We start from the raw sequence: 19,441 nt of genomic DNA, 5'->3' as shown, positions 1-19,441 counted from the left end.
TAGCAAAATTATTTTCTGTTGCGTGACAGGGCATGGCTCAAGCCAACAGGTTCAGGTTACAAGTAAAGGATTTATAAGCTGTTTCAATTGTGAACTGCTGCCTCAGAAATAATGTTTCAGCAGAGATTGAACGGCCATATATTAACGTTCCTAAAAGAAGGGGGCTTGCTTCCCTAAAGCCTGGTAAGAGCTAGGAGAGGCCTGCAGTCTCCTGACAGTCAGCTGATCGGGCCAGAGGCCTAGCCCACAAGCGTAGCTACCTGAAGATAGATCACTAAGGTTCCACCCTGGTGTTTCAGGGCATCAGAGCTTCTCACAGCCATGCATGTAGGCTTGTTTGGAAGCCTATTCAGCATTGGAACGCTCAGGCCCTAATGTAACTGGACTCTTCCACCCTGCTGAGTTGATTTTGGCTTTGCAAAGCCTTTTTGCTGCTTGTCTGTCTCCTTTTGAGACCTGGTTGGGTGGCGAACCTCCCAGGGTCTCCCCCTATCCCTGAGGCACCATTTAATGACTGCTTCAGGGAGAGCAGGGTTGAGGGATATTAAGTGAGGTTGAGGGTTATTTCGCCTAATGGCCATCACAAATTGTGACTATAATTAGCAAACTCCATTACAGTTGTATGTCGAGGACTACGTGTATGCTACTATTTTGTCTTTAAACTGGGGAATGAAATAGTGATTAAAACACAGATCAAGATTAATGGTAAGTATGGCTTTTAGATATTATAGGAAACCACATTTTCCTTAGGATATGAAAAAGTAAGCATTCATTATTATCATCCATACTTGAATCTGGTTGGAAATCAGCTCAGCAATGAAGCTGGTGACTTTCTTTGTATCTGTTTTATAAACCAATATTTGGTTTCAGAGATTTGAATGCACTTCACAACCATTAATTAGATGTTTTTCATGTTTCAGGCAGGTTATCGTAATGCCTTTACATTATTAATACACATGACTGTAAAAATGCCATTTCTTAATCCTGTTTTATACTTTCATAGTTTGTTTTCCATTGTATTATACTTCCTTTAAAATGGAGATTCTTGCTTCTTTCTGTTGAAGATTACTTCCATATTGACCTAATTTCTCATGTACTCTTTTTTCGTAATCAAGTTGCCAATACATTTTGCTCATAATTTTCTGTGCCGTGTAAAACTAATAATAAAATTGTATGTTTATCTTTTTTTTTACTTAGAAATCAAAAACATTTAGAGGAAAAGATAGAGGATTTGAAAAGAAGCCATAGTTTGGCAGTTGGTCGGCAGCATGGATTTGAGGAGGAGATCCTGAGATATAAGAGAGAGCTGAAAGAACAACAGTTTAAAGATGCTGAAGAGAAATATAGAGAAATGATGATAGTTATGAGGACCACAGAACTGGCAAACAAGGATCTTGATATTTACTATAGAGCACTGGATCAGTGAGTAATGTCATATGCCCAAAATATTTCTATTTCAAACTAACCCAAATAATATTTGGCTGTTCTTTAATAAATCATTAATATATGTACAAGAGCTTGTTTGGGTGGATGGGATGAATATGAACATACGGGCTGCAAAAAAATATCTCAAAATTTTGGAAACCTAGGATCTGATTTTTGGACAGTTCTTATATAATACCTGATGAAATCCAAGTTGCAAGTTATTAGCTGGCAACTAGACATGCATACCTGGGTTGCTAAAATTGAATACCTCTGTATTCTCTCATGCATGGTGTAGGTTAGGGCGAATAATCTATATTTAAACTCAAATATAATCTATTCATTACTGCTCATCCACATTTAAAATAAAGCAGGCCTACAAACAAAATGAATAACAAAATGTTTATCATTCAAATTAATTTGTTCTGTGCTTGTGCAATAAAGCAGGGGTCCCCAACCTGTGAGCTGCATCCACTACCAGGCGGGTGCTCGGGGCCTCACGCAAATGTCATGGGTGCTTGCGGCCCCACTTGCGCGAGCTTCACAGGTGCCCTTGGCTCCCCTCGCGTCAGAAAGGTTGGGGAATTCTGCAGTAATAATGGAAAGCTAAGGTTTTTTGCAAAAGTTCCACCAGACAGCAACGTATCAACTTTTTCCTCAGTTCCACTCCAAACCCTGCTGCATTGAGGTCCATCCCACTGTTTTTCCAGGCCCTCCTTCTGTGACTCTTCCTGATTCGTGTATTGGGATGTGATAGGTCTTTGTCGGCCTGTGTGCCCCTAACCTAAGTGGTCCATTCAAAAGCAAACTCACAGTCAGAAAAACAACATATGGTAGTGACTCACCCTCATTAAGGTAAAGGTAAAGGTTCCCTCGCACATGCGTGCTAATCGTTTCCAACTCTAGGGGCCGGTGCTCATCTCCGTTTCAAAGCCGAAGAGCCAGCGCTTGTCCGAGGACATCTCCGTGGTCATGTGGCTGGCATGACTAGACGCCAAAGGCGCACGGAACACTGTTACCTTCCCACTGTAGTGGTCCCTATTTTTCTACTTGCATTTTTACGTGCTTTAGAACTGCTAGGTTAGCAGAAGCTGGGACGAGTAACAGGCGCTCACTCTGTTACGCGGCACTCGGGATTCGACCCGCCAAACTGCCGACCTTCTGATCGACAAACTCAGCGTCCCAACCCACTGAGCCACCGCGTCCCTACATTACCCTCATTCCCAGGTACTTATTAAGCAGATTTCTGGGAAGAAGCACTCGCCACAGCCAGTTTTGTGGTTATTTCGATACAGGGTATTTTGCCAATCTCTCTTTGCTGATTCCATATTTCCACCATACTGAGGACAGTACACAAATAAGTGTTTTTTTCATGCTAAGTGTCCTGTGATGGTGGCTGTTACCACACCAATATCAAGATTCTTAATAACGCAGGATGTATTCCTACCTACTAAGAACAGATTGAACACAAATGTCAAAAGGATAAGAAAAGGAGGAAGTGTGAGCAACTCACTATCTCTTCTCCCTCAGGGGCCTGTTGCTACCACATTCTAAACTTCTGACAGCTACAGGTCAACTTTATCCTTTAATACTAGCTCACAATACTAATAAGAGGAGATTCTAGATTTTATTTCTGAATAAATGTGTTTGTTTATGCATCCGTTAGATTTATACTCCTCCTTTACTTTGTACCATTCAAGGTAGCATAGAAGTAGTCCTCAACTTACAATCGTTCGATTAGCAATGTTCAAAGTTACAACGGTACTGAAAAAAGTGACTTATGGCCAGTCTTCACACTTAAGACCGTCACAGTATCCTCATGGTCACATGATCAAAATTTGGGCACTTTGCAACCAACTAGTATTTACAATAATGCCCAGAATCATGTGGTCACCATTTTGTAACCTTCCTAGATGGCTTCCAACAAGCAAAGTCAATGGTGAAAGCAGTATTTGCTTAATGACTATGTGATTCACTTAACAACTGTGGCAAAAAAGGTGATAAAATGGTTGTGACTCACTTAACAAACAACTGCTTTGCTTAGAAACAGAAATTCTAGTCCCAGCTGTGGTCAAAAAGTTGAGGACTTCCTGTAAATATTGCTCCCTCCACCTATTTTCCCCACAACAACTCCTTGTAATGAGGGATGGACTGAGAAAGAATGACTGGCCCAAAGTCACCCAGCGATTAGACTGCTTTTGGGGAACCATTTTGAATACCTCTCTTTTAAAATCGATGTGCAGAAGCTGAATTGGGTTCATAGAAGAGCTGATGAAAAGGGCCTGGAAATCAAAACTTAGTAGAAAAGTAAAACACTTGATATGTTTCACTTAAAAAAGAGCAAGAAGATAGGATAGCAAACAAATATTGAAAAGACTGTTAAAAATGAGAACAGGACAAGAACCTTTGGATTGAAATTAAAAGAAAGGAGATTTAGGCTGAATCCTAGAAGGAATTCCATGACAGTAAGAGTTGTTAAACTGTTGCCCAGACTGGAACAGTGGTGGAATTCCCCCTTATTGAAGGCTTTCAAGCAGGACTGGATGACTTACATTTCTTATATTTATATGACTTACTTTTAGATTTCTGCACAGAATGGAGGGTTGAACTAGATCAGGGGTGTCAAACTGCCGGCCCACGGGCTGGACGCATCACGAGGAAACCACGTCCACCCCATTTGCTGGCAATGGGGAAAAAGTTCCGAGTTTGACATGTCTGAACGAGATGGCCTATATAACATCCTATAACTTACAAATTCTACATCGTACATCTGTTAATCCATGCAGAGTAATAGACTTGGGAGTGTGGAGTCATGACCATTATACTATCATATGTCAGAGTGCTGTATTCTTTTGTCCTTCAGTTTGGAACCCTGAAAAATAAGGAACTGCCATGTCTATGATTAGGTGTGGAGAAGACCACCTGCCAGATCAATAACCAGGTGCTTCTGCAGTCTTTCATTGAGGTGGTTTCTGATTACTGTGGCATTAAAACAGTCATGGGTCAGAAATTCCACACCACACATTTCCTTAAAACAAGAGGTTTCCACATGGGAATTTCTGAGATCACCCCAGAGAAATCTTCTATCCTTGTTTTTCTATCCTTTGCAAGAACTAAAAGTTCTCTCAATGATATGGAAGGAGATAAACTCCAACTGCAAAAGAAATTGGTCAGAAGAACGGGTGGAGATGTTTTATAGTTGCCTTGTGAGAGAGAATTAGTTTGTAATATAAAATAAGTTGAAGTCTACCTTTAAATTAAAGCTACTTTAAAATCTAGTACAGGTAATCCTTGACTTACAACCTTTTGTTTAGTGACCATTCAAAGTTACAATGGCACTGAGAAGAATGACTTATGACCGTTTTTCACACTGATGACCATTGCAGCATCCCCATGGTCACATGATCAAAATTTGGATGCTTGGCAACTGGCATGTATTTATGATGGTTGCAGTGTCCCAGGGTCATGTGATCACCTTTTGGGATCTTCTGACAAGGAAAGTCAATGGGGAAGCCAAATGCACTTTAACTACTGTGTTACTAATTTAACATCTGTGGTGATTCGCTTAACCACTGTGGCAAGAAAAGTCATAAAATGGGCCAAAACTCACTTAACAGCTGTTTTGCTTAACAACAGAAATTTTAGGCTCAATTGTGGTCATAGGTTGAGGACTTCCTGTATTGTGGCTTTTGTCAGCCGAAGTCGATGATTCCCAAACCTTTTCGTTTGTTATCCAAAACTGCTTATCAGAAAGTCTTGTCAAACTTCAAGCACTACTTGTAAGTTCCTTCCTTGAGCACTCTCATAACTTTGGTTGCTAAACAAATGGTGGTAATTCAAGGACTACGGGTACTATAAAAAAATGAACGATTTTCATGTCATTTCAACAAATTACCATTGGTAATTTCATCATTTTTCATCTTACCAGGAACACTGTTAAGAGATTTTCAAATATATTTTAGTACACATGGCAATTTTTAAGTCAATTTAAATGTCACTCTTGTGATGGGTAATAAATTTATAAAACCACAGTTACCCAATTGGAGTAATTTACCTACATTGGGGAAGCATTGGCCTAAGTGAAAAGAAGCAACTTATGAAATCAAAAAATAAAATAATAACTTCTCCTTTTCATTCTCTAAAAAAGGAAAGCTTTTGTATTGTTGTATTTAAAAAAAACACGATAAGATTAAACACGATAAGTAAATATGCTTCTCTTTTTATATGTTTATCTGATGCATCCAAAATATGCCATTTCGTTCACTAGTAAAAAAATAACTATGAGTCAATTTGATATTATCAGGCAAAAAGCTGCTATATAAAATCCTGTGTTGGAACGGAAGCATGACTAAATATAACTAATGAGAACAATGAAACCAAGAGTTCCTGGAACACCTTTGGGCTTCCTTATAGCATCTACCAAATTATATTTTCCATTATATATTTTCTATTTGTGCCTTTGCTATTATCATTCCGAAAGTATGGCATAGAGGTAACTTTAAGCCTTTCTAAAGTGTTAGCATCCAATCATAACTATAATGGAATGATACAAAAGCTTTTCTTACGGAGAAGGATTAATAGCTATATAAGAATAAGATTTACATTATTAACATTTCAGCTTCTTGTTAGTGTAGTGTCGTAGTGTAGTTCCATATAATCAGATGAACAAAGTGGCCATAAATATATGATTTGACAGCAAAGGTGTAAACAATTAAGAAAAATGAGATTTATACAGTATAAGTAGAAAGATAACTACCATAATTAATGGTAGGTAATTAGATGTAGAGTAACTGCAGATGGGGACTGTAGTCAAGAAATTAAAAGACGCTTGCTCCTCGGGAGGAAAGCCATGGCAAATCTAGACAGCACACTAAAAAGCAGAGACATCACCCTGTCAACAAAAGTGCGTATAGTCAAGGCTATGGTCTTCCCAGTTGCAATGTATGGCAGTGAAAGTTGGACCATAAGAAAGGCTGAGCGCAAAAGAATTGAGGCCTTTGAACTCTGGTGCTGGAGAAGACTCCTGCGAGTCCCTTGGACTGCAAGGCGATCAAACCGGTCAGTCCTAGAGGAGATCAACCCTGACTACTCTTTAGAAGGCCAGATCCTGAAGCTAAAACTCAAATACTTTGGCCACCTAATGAGGAGGAAGGACTCACTGGAGAAGAGCCTAATGCTGGGAAAGATTGAGGGCAATAGAAGAAGGGGACGACAGAGAATGAGGTGGCTGGATGGAGTCACTGAAGCAGTAGGCGTGAGCTTAAATGGACTCCAGAAGATGGTAGAGGACAGGAAAGCCTGGAGGAACATTGTCCATAGGGTCGCGATGGGTCGGACACGACTTCGCAACTAACAACAACAACAACCCAAAATTTAAAGGCTCAGGTAAAAAAAACAACTAAAAATTCAGGGCAGGAAATGTCCCCCACTATTTTTTTTCTTCTAAAATTGAAATATTTTTAAAACATGGTTTACAAATGAAATATTTTCTTGTAGTTAATAAATGGAGAGAAGCACCAGCAGAATAATTCCATGCCTAATTTGGATGTGGCTTTTATGTTTCTGATTTTTTTTTATCTCAAATGTCCATGGATCTTCTTTTCTATAGGCCTCACAAGGCATAAAAAGTGTATGCACACACGTACATATGCGCACACATGGACAGGAGTGCCAAAAAAAGATTTTTAAACTATTTCAGAGTAAATCCAAGTAGTAATTTTTGTCTGAATTATACTTTTACATAGTTATTATCATATTTAGTTGTCAAACATGATAATATTATGAGTAAAACAACTTAGTTGTACTACAGTGTATCTCAACCTAAATCTGAATCTAAAATCAACAAATGGCTTGAAATAAAGATTATGTAAGGTATTTTAGTCTTTCCAGAATTTGGATTTGTTTGGGTTTTTTTTGGGTGAAGTTAAGAAAAAAACATGAGGATGGAAGAGCCAAAAGAATTGATTGAAAAACTGGTTTTAAGATTGAGGAAAAAAAGTGAAATGCTGGGGTATTACTATGACTAATGTGAATTATATGTTATTTCAGAACAGTTCAGTTAAGACATGGGATGATACAAAGAAAGATATTCTAAGATGGGGAAAATTACAGTTGTCATTGCGGGAGAAAATTTCAGTGATAAAAATGAATGTATCGCCTAGAATGTTGTTTTTGTTTCAAGCAAAATGTATTTTGACAACTGAGATACCTTTTAAGCAATGGAAGAAAGATGTGAATTTCTAGGGCCAGGGGAAAAAGCAAAGGGTTAAATGTAAATATAAGAACCTCCAAGATGCAAAGGAATGAGGAAGAGTAGGAGTGCCTGATTTGAAAATGTATTTTGTATCCTGTTGCTCAGTTTGGATAAAGGAATGGGCGCTGCTGAGAAATAAGAGAATTCTAGCACTAGAAGAGCACAACCTGAGTTTGGATGGCATGACTTTCTCTGGTACAATAAGCTTTATGTTGCTTTTAAAGATCGCTACATTAGAAATGTCATATTGAGACTACAGAAGAGATATAAATTCAGATTGTGCCCCAAATACTTTAAGGGTCTCAGCATTTTATAGAAAAGAAACAGCAAGAGAGATGATTATGCTATTGAGAGTTGTTACAAGAGCATGAAGAATATAAGATGAAATCAAGAGATCAGTTGATTTCAGAGGCATTTAGTTTCAATGGTTTTCATATGCACAGTTAAGAGAAAGATTTAAAGTAGATAACGGCATTTTGAATTAAACAGTACAGGACATAATTTGAAATTGAAGTATGTACAAATGATTAACATGTAATTGCTAAAATATATAAACTTTTGTTAAAATTTGAAACAGAACAAGCGAGAGTGTATAATAAAATGAGCTAAGAATTTTGGCCCTAATATATTTTAGAACAATGGGAAATATGTGACTGAAAGGATTGAAATTTACATTATAAGTTAAAAGAGAATTTTTATTATAATGATGCATTATTGGTAAATGACTCCAGAAAAATAATTTATTTTATCCAGTATAAAATAGTTCAGATTTCTGTTGAAAATATAGAAACCATGAAGGGTCTTTTTTATCATACCTGGTGGACTGCAAATAGCCAGAAACTTTTGACTTCAAATACATACAGGGAACGAATACAAAGAAACATTAATATTCAGTCAAAAGCAGCTGGGGCTATTTAATAGAAAAGTAGAAAAGAGCTATGGAATATTGTTTTTAATATATAAGCGCTGTGAGATTATTATATGCAAAGTAAAAATGGAAAGACCCTGAAATTTCCACAGTTGAGGAATGGCTGGTGAAGATGACAGAATAAGCAGAGATGACAAAATTGATTTGTTTGATTAAAGAAAGGACAATAACTGCATTTATTAGTGACTGGAAACCCTTTATGGACTTTGCTAAAAAGAAAAAAATGAAATTGTGATTTATACCTTTGATGGTTAGAAAGGGTAGATTATGGAAAGAAGGAAATTAGGGTCTAAATACAGAGAAAGAGTAAATATTAATGTACTTATAACTGCTGTTAAGGTTGGAAACTGCTTGTTTATAATTTTTCTTTTTCTTTTCTGTTATTTTTATTTACTTTCCTTTTTTCTTTCAAAATTTGTCCAGTTTTATTATTTTTTAAAAATAAAATAAACATTATATATATAACAAAACAACATTTGGAACAATTTTTTTTGAAAGAAAAATCTTTTTTTTCTCCATCTGTTCAAAATTTCTGGAAATTTTAAATCTCTAAAATTAACATCATAGAGATTCAGTTATAAATAATAGTATTAGTTTATAATGTGTCATCAGAGAATTTATTCCCATGCTTGGGGAAGCCAGATTTTACTTAACAACCCTGTTACTAAATTAACAACTGTGTTAATGAAGTGATTCTCTTAACAACTGTAGCGAGAAAGGTTGAAAAATGGGGCAGGATTCACTTAACAAATGTTTCACTTAGCAACAAACATTTGGGGCTCAATTGTGGTCTTAAGTCGAGGACTACCTGTATAGCTTAGCTATTTTATATTTGTATGGATATTTGTGCAAGAGTAGCCATTTTAAAGTCAGAATATCCTGAGGTGGTGAAATGAGAAATCTTGGTTTGCTAGGCAGCATTTGGCAAGGGAGGAATGACACCAAGTTAATGTTGCATAGGCCTAAACTAGAGATTTGAATGTCTTATTATACTGTATATGAATTGTGCTGTATTAATTACATGTTTATTTGGCATACTTGGTCAACAATCTTTTTATAATCCAAATATGTCCTAATAATTATATGTGTTTCTGCTTCTGTAAGAAATAAAAATATTTTGAAGCTCACATTACTATTACTATAATAAATACTATCCTTTAAATCAGGAGTCTTCAAACTTGGTCCTTTTGTGATTGTGGACTTCAACTCCCAGAATTCCTCAGCCAGCCATGCTGGCTGAGGAATTCTGGAAGTTGAAGTCCACAAGTCACAAAAGGGCCAAGTTTGAAGACCCCTGCTTTAAATACTTTCTGATAAAAATTTGTTATTTTAAAATCAAGAGGTTATTTTAAATATTATTTTAAGCGAACGCAGAAAGCTTTTAATTTGTTTCTACTTATGGCCTTATTTATGATCAATGTTAAACAATGAATGCTTACACTATAGTACCAGTCTAGGTACAGTATAGTTGGATTCATGAATATCAGCAACCCATTTTTTGTTGGATTGTGCTGTCAATTACTTAGAAATGGTTGTGACATTTATTATAGTATCTCCTGAGAATACCTGAAGATATCGTACAAGGTTCAATATATGGAATTTTAGTTGTGTAGTTTCCAGGCAAGATAATCTTTTATCATGCTTGTAGTAGAACTTTTTACATAGGACTGGCATCATTCTTGAATATCAAAGCACAACATTGCATGATCAGATTATAGTGAAAGCAAAGGAACTTACCGGTACATGTTAAAAAACCTGTTTACTTTTCTATCTCTTAGAGCAATAATGTCATTTCATAGCATGAAAATGGAAGAAATTAACAAGATAATTCGTGATTTGTGGCGAAGCACATACAGGGGCCAAGGTACAAATATATGTGTACAGTATATATCTTTGCAATAAATTTTATTAGGGGTGGGGAGTATTAGGGATAAATTCTGGGATCATCTTTCTTTAAGATAAAAACAGATTTATACATTCAATCCTTGAGAAGTTATATAATCTTCCATAATAAGCAATATGACATTTCCAGTTGAGTCATCTTAATTGACAGATCTAGATGAATTATTTCCTATTACTTGTCTAGTTACATAATCATCTTCCTCTTCCTCTTTATACACTTATATATATTGCAATTGCTGAGTTACCAGAATTCTGCATTTTGAAATTTCTTTTCTTTTTCTTTTCAAAATTAATACCTTGCATTTGTTAAAAAAAAGTATGAGCAGTGCTTTATAAGGAAAATCCATCTCCTTGGCTAACGGAGGCAAAATAAAAATGTATCAGTACCCAAACAAGATCTGGAAAAGCTTTTGACAAAAAAATCTGAACTAATGTGACAATATGGTGGACAAATGACTTATGCCTATATGATAATAGAGTGGATTCATTCTGTAGATAATGTTTAGAATGCTTTAAGGTTAAAAAAAAAGTTGCTTTGGCACTAACTGCATAAAATTGTTTTTTTCCCCCCTTAAAGATATTGACTATATAGAAATTCGGTCTGATGCTGATGAGAATATCTCTGCTTCTGACAAAAGGAGGAGTTACAATTATAGGGTAGTCATGACAAAAGGAGACACTGCTCTAGATATGAGGGGCAGGTGCAGTGCTGGCCAAAAGGTATGTAGCAGCCTATTGTTTTCCTGCCAACTCATTGATTTGTAGACATTTATATTAAGAATAGGATCTAGAGTATTTTGTTGAAAAGCTGAACTCAGAAATAGTGACCCTACAATTGGCCAAGCAAGATGGAATGAGAAAGAACAAAGAATGAATTCATATTTTTTCCCCAAGGGAAGATTTATGGGAAACATACATTACATATTAAACCCCATGAACTCTACGGAGCTGATTAAGGAACTGCGTTCAGATGATCCTGCCTGTGTTTAATTGGAATAAGACTCACATTGTCATTTTGTGCAAACAAAGTCTCCATCAAACTACAGTTTTCTCTTCTATACAGAGAATTATTTATTTTAGGATAGTTTCAGTTGCCAGTTTCAAATCATGTTTGCTTCCAAAACATTCTGATGTGAGAAACTGTGGATAATGTTTTAGCCTGGTTTTTCACATGAGCAATGGAAAGAGTAAAGTGGCTACTTGGAGCAGCACAGTTTGCAATGTCTATGGAGATTCTCAGTCATCCAGGTCATGGTTGTCTCAAAGGTGCTTTTTCAAAAGGCAGGTGGACTATGTTTTTTTCCCTTGAGGAGGAGGAGGAGGAGAAGATGATGATGATAGAGTTGGAAGGGACCTTGCAGGTCTTCTAGTCCCACCCCCTGCTTAGGCAGGAAACCCTATACCATTTCAGACAAATGGTTGTCCAGTCTCTTCTTAAAGACTGGACAACCATTTGTCTGAAATAGTATAGATCCGTGGTGGTGAACCTATGGCACGCGTGCCACAGGTGGCATGCAGAGCCCTCTCTGTGGGCATGCGCACCATTGCCCCAGTCCTAGGCCATCAGCTGGGTTTTCTAAAACCTTTTTGCTTTAGGCCTCCACCGCTGTGTGCAAAAAAAAAAGGTTCAATCAATCAATTTCAACTTCTCGCGGAGAAAAAAAAGATCTCGCAAAGTTGGAATTGATTGAACTTTTTAGTCCCACCCAGTCTGCCATTACCACTGCAGCCACGCCCACCCAAAGGGCCAGGCCCACCCAATGGATCACGCCCACCCAATGGGTCACGCCCACCCAGCACCCGATGATACATAAGTGGGTTTTGGGTTGCAATTTGGGCACTCAGTCTCTAAAAGGTTTGCCATCACTGGTATAGATGTTTCGCTTCTCATCCAAGAAGCTGGTTGGATTGGGGGGTGATAAGGATCAGACTAATCCTTCCATTCCTCTCTTCTCCTCCCCCCCCCAGTCCACAATCCAGCCAGAACTGATGAAGCTTCTTGGATGAGAAGTGAAATGTCTTTTTCCTCAAGGGAAAAAAAATCAGTCCACTTGCCTTTTGAAAAAGCAGCTTTGAGTCACAGTTTGCATTCCTCTCTTCTTAGCTTATTTAAATGCAAGTTGGATGATCAGATTTCACCAACCAGCTTGGGACTTGTGAGGGAAAGCAGGTGCATGTAATGCTATTAGTAACCCCACCTTAATATGAGAGGTGATGGTGGTTTCTGTCACAGAAAGATTTCAACGAAAGTCTTCTTCATTGTGTACCAATCCTTGTAAGAGTGGGCTTTAAAAAAAAATAAAAATAGGTGAGGCTTGATGTATCTAAGACTCATTTAAGGTTTAAAAAGCAAAAAAAAAAAATCATGCAAAGATTCATAAACACAAAGTGTTGCCACCCCTGTTGTAGGGAAGAAAGTCTGATCAATCTCTTTTTAAATGGAATTTCCTCTTTGCATATCTAAATATACGTGGAACCTGTCAATTGCACTTAAGCAAAATTATTTTGTATTTTAATTTGGGGGAGGAAATGTTTTCTTGAGGGTGAGAGCTCCTCATTAGCTCAGTGACCCACGATCTGTCATCACTGAAGCTTTCAATGACAAACCATAGTGAAGGGTATGTTGCGTTGGTTGTGCTAAGAAAAAGTGCAGGGGAGGAAGACTGTTAGATGGGAAGATCTCAGGTTTTTTACTGGGGGGAAAAGATGTGATGTTTGTGTACCATAGGATATGATTGTAGATTTATGTGGCTTGTTTAAGACCCAGCAAGCACTTGATGCTGTTCTGGGTGCATTTTACCTAGTCATTTTCAATTATTTTTTGGTTCATAAAATAAGATATAATATACCCACTGTAGTTAGATGCTACCTATTGTAATACAAGTTAAAATTTTAGAAACTTCTTATATACTTTCACTCAGTCTTGAATTCGGAAAGTAACCATAGTAATGATTGCTGGATTCTCTTTAATTTGTAATCAAATATATTACTCGGATTTCTCTAGTTTAACCATTTGAAGTAGAAGACGCTGTTGCTCTCATTTAAGCTTAAACGCTGATAATCACACCTTCCAGAACTATATGAATATTTTCATAGTAATACTGAAACAGAAGGGAATTTACTAAGAAAATTGGAAGGATAATAATTACAAAATACCCAACTCTCTTTTTCTGTTCTTGGAAGGAGAAAGTGACTCAGCCAATTCAAGTGTGTAGATGTTTTAGCATTATAAATTTAAAACATAAAGTGCTTGCATAGGAATTGCTGGTGACTATTGCCAGATTACCCCAAGTGGTAGTTATCTCTAAAGGGTCTTTTCATATACAGACTACGTCTTTTTTCCACGTGGCAAATGGTCTAGTTAGTAAATCCATAATTTCCTCCCAAGAGATTGGAGGTTCAGCCTGTGGAAAAACTAGAGTGATCAGTCAAGATATGTTTTTTGTTGTCTCAGTGCTGTAAAGGTACACAAGTTATTAGGGATGCTTTCAGCCTTAGAAAGACAAGATTAACTGAGGTTTCCTTTATCAGAGGGCTAAGAAGTTTAATCATGGCTAATGACTTGCATCAAATTAATGTATGCTACAAATATGCTAATACTTTTTCAAAGCTTGGAAATGATATTTATTTAAGAAAACGGGGGGTCTTTAACAGCACCTGTAGCATCTTATTTATTTATTTTTTTATTTTATTGAATTTATATACCGCCCTTTCCCGAAGGACTCAGGGCGGTTTACAGGGTACTTAAAACATTGATACAAAAATTAAAAACGATTAAAAAGATTAAATTTAATCCCTGAAAAAAATATAAACCCCCCCGATTAAAACTCTCAGCCTGGGCCGGAAAGCTCAAAGAGCCAGGTCTTCAGGTCGCGGCAAAATGAACAAAGGTCGGCGGCAGTCCTAAGCTCCACGGGCAGCTGGTTCCAAAGGGCAGGCGCACCCACAGAGAAGGCCCTCCCCCTGGGTGTTATCCGCCGGCAATCTTTTACCGGCGGCACCCTGAGAAGGCCCTCCCTGTGGGAGCGCACTGGACGAAGGCAACTTGATGACGGCAGCAGGTGTTCCCTCAGATATCCCGGACCCAAGCCATTTAGGGCTTTATAGGTCATCACCAGCACCTTGAATCTCACCCGGAGGGCAACCGGGAGCCAATGCAGCTCGCGGAGTAAAGGTGTTACATGGGAGTGTCGGGAAGCCCCCATCACAACTCGCGCGGCCGCATTCTGCACCAGCTGAAGCCTCCGGGTGGTCCTCAAGGGCAGCCCCATGTAGAGAGCGTTGCAGTAGTCTCAATGGGAGGTCACGAGTGCATGAGTGATTGTGCGTAGGGCATCTCGGTCCAGGTAGGGTCACAACTGGCACACCAGGCGAACCTGGGCAAAAGCCCCCATACCATTTTTGCTCACATACTGAATGAGTGCTTAATCATAGTAATGCATTTTAAATACATTTGTATTCCAGTCCATTTATCAAATGGTGATATTTATTTTAATTGTAGGTTCTTGCCTCTCTCATTATTCGTCTTGCTCTGGCTGAATCCTTCTGTCTTAATTGTGGTATTCTTGCATTGGATGAGCCTACCACCAATCTTGACCGAGAAAATATTGAATCTCTTGCACATGCTTTGGTGGAGTAAGTATCCTCAGATTTTATTAAGAGGTTTAAGAAGATTTACTTACTTGGAACTAAAAATTACAGGGAGTCCTTGACTCAACCAGTCACTTAGTTATGTTGAACCCCGAAAATGGGACTTACAATCCAGTTTCAAAGTTATGACGTCTGGGCTCAGTTACAGTCATAACTCAAGGACAGCCTCTATACATATAATAAACAGTCTTCATCAATCTTATGCTTCCTCAGACATAAGATAAAACCTGTGGAAACTTTCCATGCATAATAAACAACTAGTAATTCAGATAATTGTATGGAAATTTTAGCAGCAATAGATTCAGTTTCAGGCAAATCTGTTCTATGTTTATCTACCACTTTTTTGTTTGAAATTGGAGGCTATGATGCTATCCTCTACCCCAATATGTGTTTCTTCTATGTTCAGCTAGTATTCACATTCCACGTAACTGAACAACTACTCAGGATGCGGCAAAAGCTACAGTGCTTCTGGTGATGATCAACTGGGAAAATTGATCTTGGCTAATATGATGTTGAAGTAAGCCTCTGCCCAGCAAACGGAGTCTTCATGGGTTACGTGCCACCCACTGCTTATTTAGTAGAAAATCAGCTCTACCCTGAATTAAGGGATTACAGGATCGTAAAAAGGGCGTTTATTGGTCCAAAGACATCAACATGATGTAGAATTTAATATTCTTGTTTCTTAAAACCAGCAGGTTCTTATATTTACAATTGGAATTCAGCCCTAAAAATTAGTAACATAAAAACAAGAGAAATAATGTTATGGCTAAAGAAATAAAGGGCTATGTATAAAGCTTTTAATAAATAGAAATATTTTAGCTAACACAAAGCACATATAGTGTTTTGGTAAATACTGTTCCTCAGAACTGGGCAGGTCCTGTTCTGCATTCTTACTTGCCTGACATAATTTCTCATGGGATCTGGAAAAGCCAACCTCTGACATCCTCCAAGTAACACTCTTTGTTTTCCTTGACCTACTCTGATGGTCTCATAACAATCTGAAGTGCAATTTTCTCAGAGCTTCTCTCACCTAATTAGAAGAATTGGGTTAAGTGTGCATTTGGATTATATCAGCTTTTGTGTTACATATACAATATTTGTTTTTCCTTTGAAGGATAATCAAAAGTAGATCTCAGCAGCGTAACTTTCAACTCCTTGTGATAACTCACGATGAAGATTTTGTGGAACTGTTGAGTCGATCTGAATATGTGGAGAAATTCTATAGAATTAAGAAGAACCTTGACCAGTGTTCTGAGATTGTGAAATGCAGTGTCTCAACATTAGGATCCTATGTTCATTAGAGCTTCCAAATGATTGTATTGTAAGATTCTTCCAAATAAAGATTCTTCTTTGGATAAAAAAAAAATTCTGCTGAAAGAGGTTTCCCCCCCAACTAAACAAATGTTATGTATTGTGTGTACGTAGGGATAAATAAATATTGAGAAGTACCAAACAGCTGCAGTATTAAAATATTGGGGGAGAGGAAAGTAATTAAGAATAAAAGTGTGCACGGAAATATAGTGGTTGGTAAGACTTGTCATTGTATAGTTTTGAGGGAAAAGGTTCATCAGAACAAAACATCTGGTCGCCATTCAGAAATTAAAGGAAGTTACCACAATTCTATATCCTGAAGGATTGAAAGAGATAGACATAAGAAGCTCAAGATGTAGCAGTCATCACTACAAGGACAAGCCATTTTGTGTCAGGCTGCTTGACCTCTAGTTAAAATTAAAATTAATTCCTTTTTCAACCTTGATTCTCAGAGACTCTCTAGCAAGGTTTATTCCGAGGAAAGGAATGGAGAACTCTTTTCCCTTTTACAACTAACATGCCCCATTAAGGGTGAAATGCTCCTGATTTTCTGTTAACTGGCAGGTGTCTTCACTGATAATGTAGGAACACATTCTGTGTGTGTGTGTGTGTGTGTGTGTGTGTGTGTTTTCTGAATCGACTATGGGTTTTTCAAGTGACTGAGGCATTATTTACCTTAAAAGTCCTTTATTAGCCTAATACACCGGCAAATGCTTGCTCGAAAGAAGCTGGAATCTGAAATCTCTGGCCCTTGGACAATATATTAAAACACAATTCTCCACCTTTCTAATTTTGTCATTGACCAGCCAAAGCCTTATCTTCTTTAGGGAGAAAAATGGCCTTGAAAAGTGCAATCCTACTCATTCCCCCTCCTAACCTTAAACTAAAACAATACACATCTTAAAGCAATACACAAGTTTAACATATGAAACGGCTACTTCTTCATCTCTTGTCAAGCAATAGCATTCGATGTTGACACCTTATCAGTCTGGAAACTAATCCTTACATCTTGGAAATTGAAAACACATGTAGGCACTTCACCAAGCAGGCTGCTACTAGAGCTATGGGATTACATCACCATCTTCCCTCTCTCTTCAGAGTCTCACTCTAAATGTTGACACCCAGCTCCATAATCTGCTTTGCCTGACTGTGTTCATGCTGGTATTATTACCATTTGGGGCCACTGCTATAACACAGTTTCCTGGGAAAACATTTACAGATAAAAGCAACAAATTCTGTAAATTCCATATATGCAGGAAAAGTACCTTACAGTATATCCATACAAGTTTCAAGTTGGCAGCTTGGTCTTATGTTGGATGGCAACTGCAGCCCTTTTCTATGAAGCCTCAGGACACAATTGCCAACGGGTTTCAGTGTGCCTCCCCTAGTCCGAACAGATTTCCTTGCCCTCTGCTTCCTCAGTACCAAGCAGGCAGCGAGATAAACAGCTTCCAGGGGCATAGTGTAGTGGCAACAGTCACAGCTCCACCTGCTTTCTTTTTAAAGGTGTAGCAGTTGCATCTTGACCAGATTCCACTTTGCATAGATCTTTTAACCAGTAGACTTCCACTTGGTTAAATCACGATTACAATCTAACTCTTCTGCCTCCTCCTTTCCATTGAGTTAAACTTTGCATAAGGCCCAGGCAAGGCTGATTGGTCTTATGGACTGAGGCAGGAGAAAACTTCAGTTTTCCTAACCTCTCCCCATTGGATCAACCCCAAACAGGCCATGTTGTCAAAGCAGGAGTTTCTTCTCTTTTATTACTGAAATAAGCCTTGGTTTATGGGTCAAACCAGCTTTCATTGCCATAGTCAGTTGATGATCCTACCCAGGTTTATTTAGTAACTGTTGAAATTAAATCTTAAGAAACTATGGAGGCCACTTTTAGTTCTGTGATTACTGATTGTGATGCACTTTTTCTGTGTTGCTAGTAGATTAATTTACCAACTTGCATATAATATTAAGTAATGTTCTTTATGAACTATATTAGAGCTGGTTTGATGGAGAGATTAAGGCACCAGGCTAGAAATGGGAGACCAGGAATTCTACTCCCACCTGAATCATAAAGCCTGGGATGGGTGACCTGGGGCCAGTCCCTCTCTCTTAGCTCTAGGAAGGATACAATCGCAAACCACTTTTCTAGAAATCTTGCCAAGAAATCTGTGTGCACAGGTCCAGGTAGTCATCAAGAATCAACATTGACTTGAAGGCTCCATAAAAATAAATAAATCCCACACATGTTGGAATTAACTTTAATTCTCCTCAAATCATTAGAAAGTATTTCCATATAATCTCCCCCCCCCAAATCATATGAATACTTTAGTTCCAGTGCACGTCTATTTAAAAGCATGTATTTTACTATGAGTTAGATAAATGCATGAAAACGATACTTCCAAGTTAGGATTTCTAACCACATGCTGACCAAAATGTGGTTGAGCTTCACTTCACATCTGAGGGAGGAGATGAAGTTGTATTATATTATGTGGCATTGCATTGCATTCCGTTTTAAATCAAACTGAGCAACCAGGAAAAAAAACCTAATTTAAATATTGGGGGTTTTATTAATTTGCGGTTCTACTTACTAAGCATTTTGAGATATGATGAGTTTACTGAATGCCCACACACACTGCTTATGCTTCAAAACCTCCTGTGGTTCATATTCAAAGTAAGAATTCACACTGATAGTTTTTTTTTCAGTCACTGATTAAAATGATACTGTGCATACCAAGTTGCTACTTTTGTAGTTGGGTGCAATTTTTCATATTTTAATTTGACAATCGTAACACAACTATTGATAATTTAGGTGTCTTTAAAATATATAAGATATACTATAATTCCTCCTCAGTAGCCCTAGTGAAAAGGCTTGAGTAGAACATGCTTGATTTTGCCATTAATTCTCTCTGAATTAATAGCTCTCTGAAATCCTGAGCTATTAGTCAAATGAATTATTTCAACAGCATGGAAGGCAGGAA

At 37.7% G+C, this 19,441-nt stretch overlaps 1 protein-coding gene across 2 annotated transcripts in view; it reads left to right on the top strand.

The window, feature by feature from the left end:
• The window catches only part of RAD50 (RAD50 double strand break repair protein), a 55,396-nt gene extending 38,712 nt beyond the window's left edge, over positions 1-16,684 (top strand). For both annotated transcript variants that reach the window (XM_081316747.1, XM_081316748.1), the window contains exons 22-26: positions 1,198-1,422; positions 10,382-10,467; positions 11,083-11,225; positions 15,007-15,140; positions 16,270-16,684. In XM_081316747.1, the coding sequence (XP_081172873.1) occupies positions 1,198-1,422; positions 10,382-10,467; positions 11,083-11,225; positions 15,007-15,140; positions 16,270-16,456 (775 nt within the window). In that variant the 3' untranslated portion in view covers positions 16,457-16,684. The remainder of the gene's footprint in view (positions 1-1,197; positions 1,423-10,381; positions 10,468-11,082; positions 11,226-15,006; positions 15,141-16,269) is intronic.
• Positions 16,685-19,441: the final 2,757 nt, after the last annotated feature.

This window comes from Vipera berus (assembly GCF_964194415.1).
Source record: "Vipera berus genome assembly, chromosome: 2".
Classification (NCBI taxonomy): Eukaryota; Metazoa; Chordata; class Lepidosauria; order Squamata; family Viperidae; genus Vipera; species Vipera berus.
This window is presented reverse-complemented; position numbering and strand designations above follow the sequence as displayed.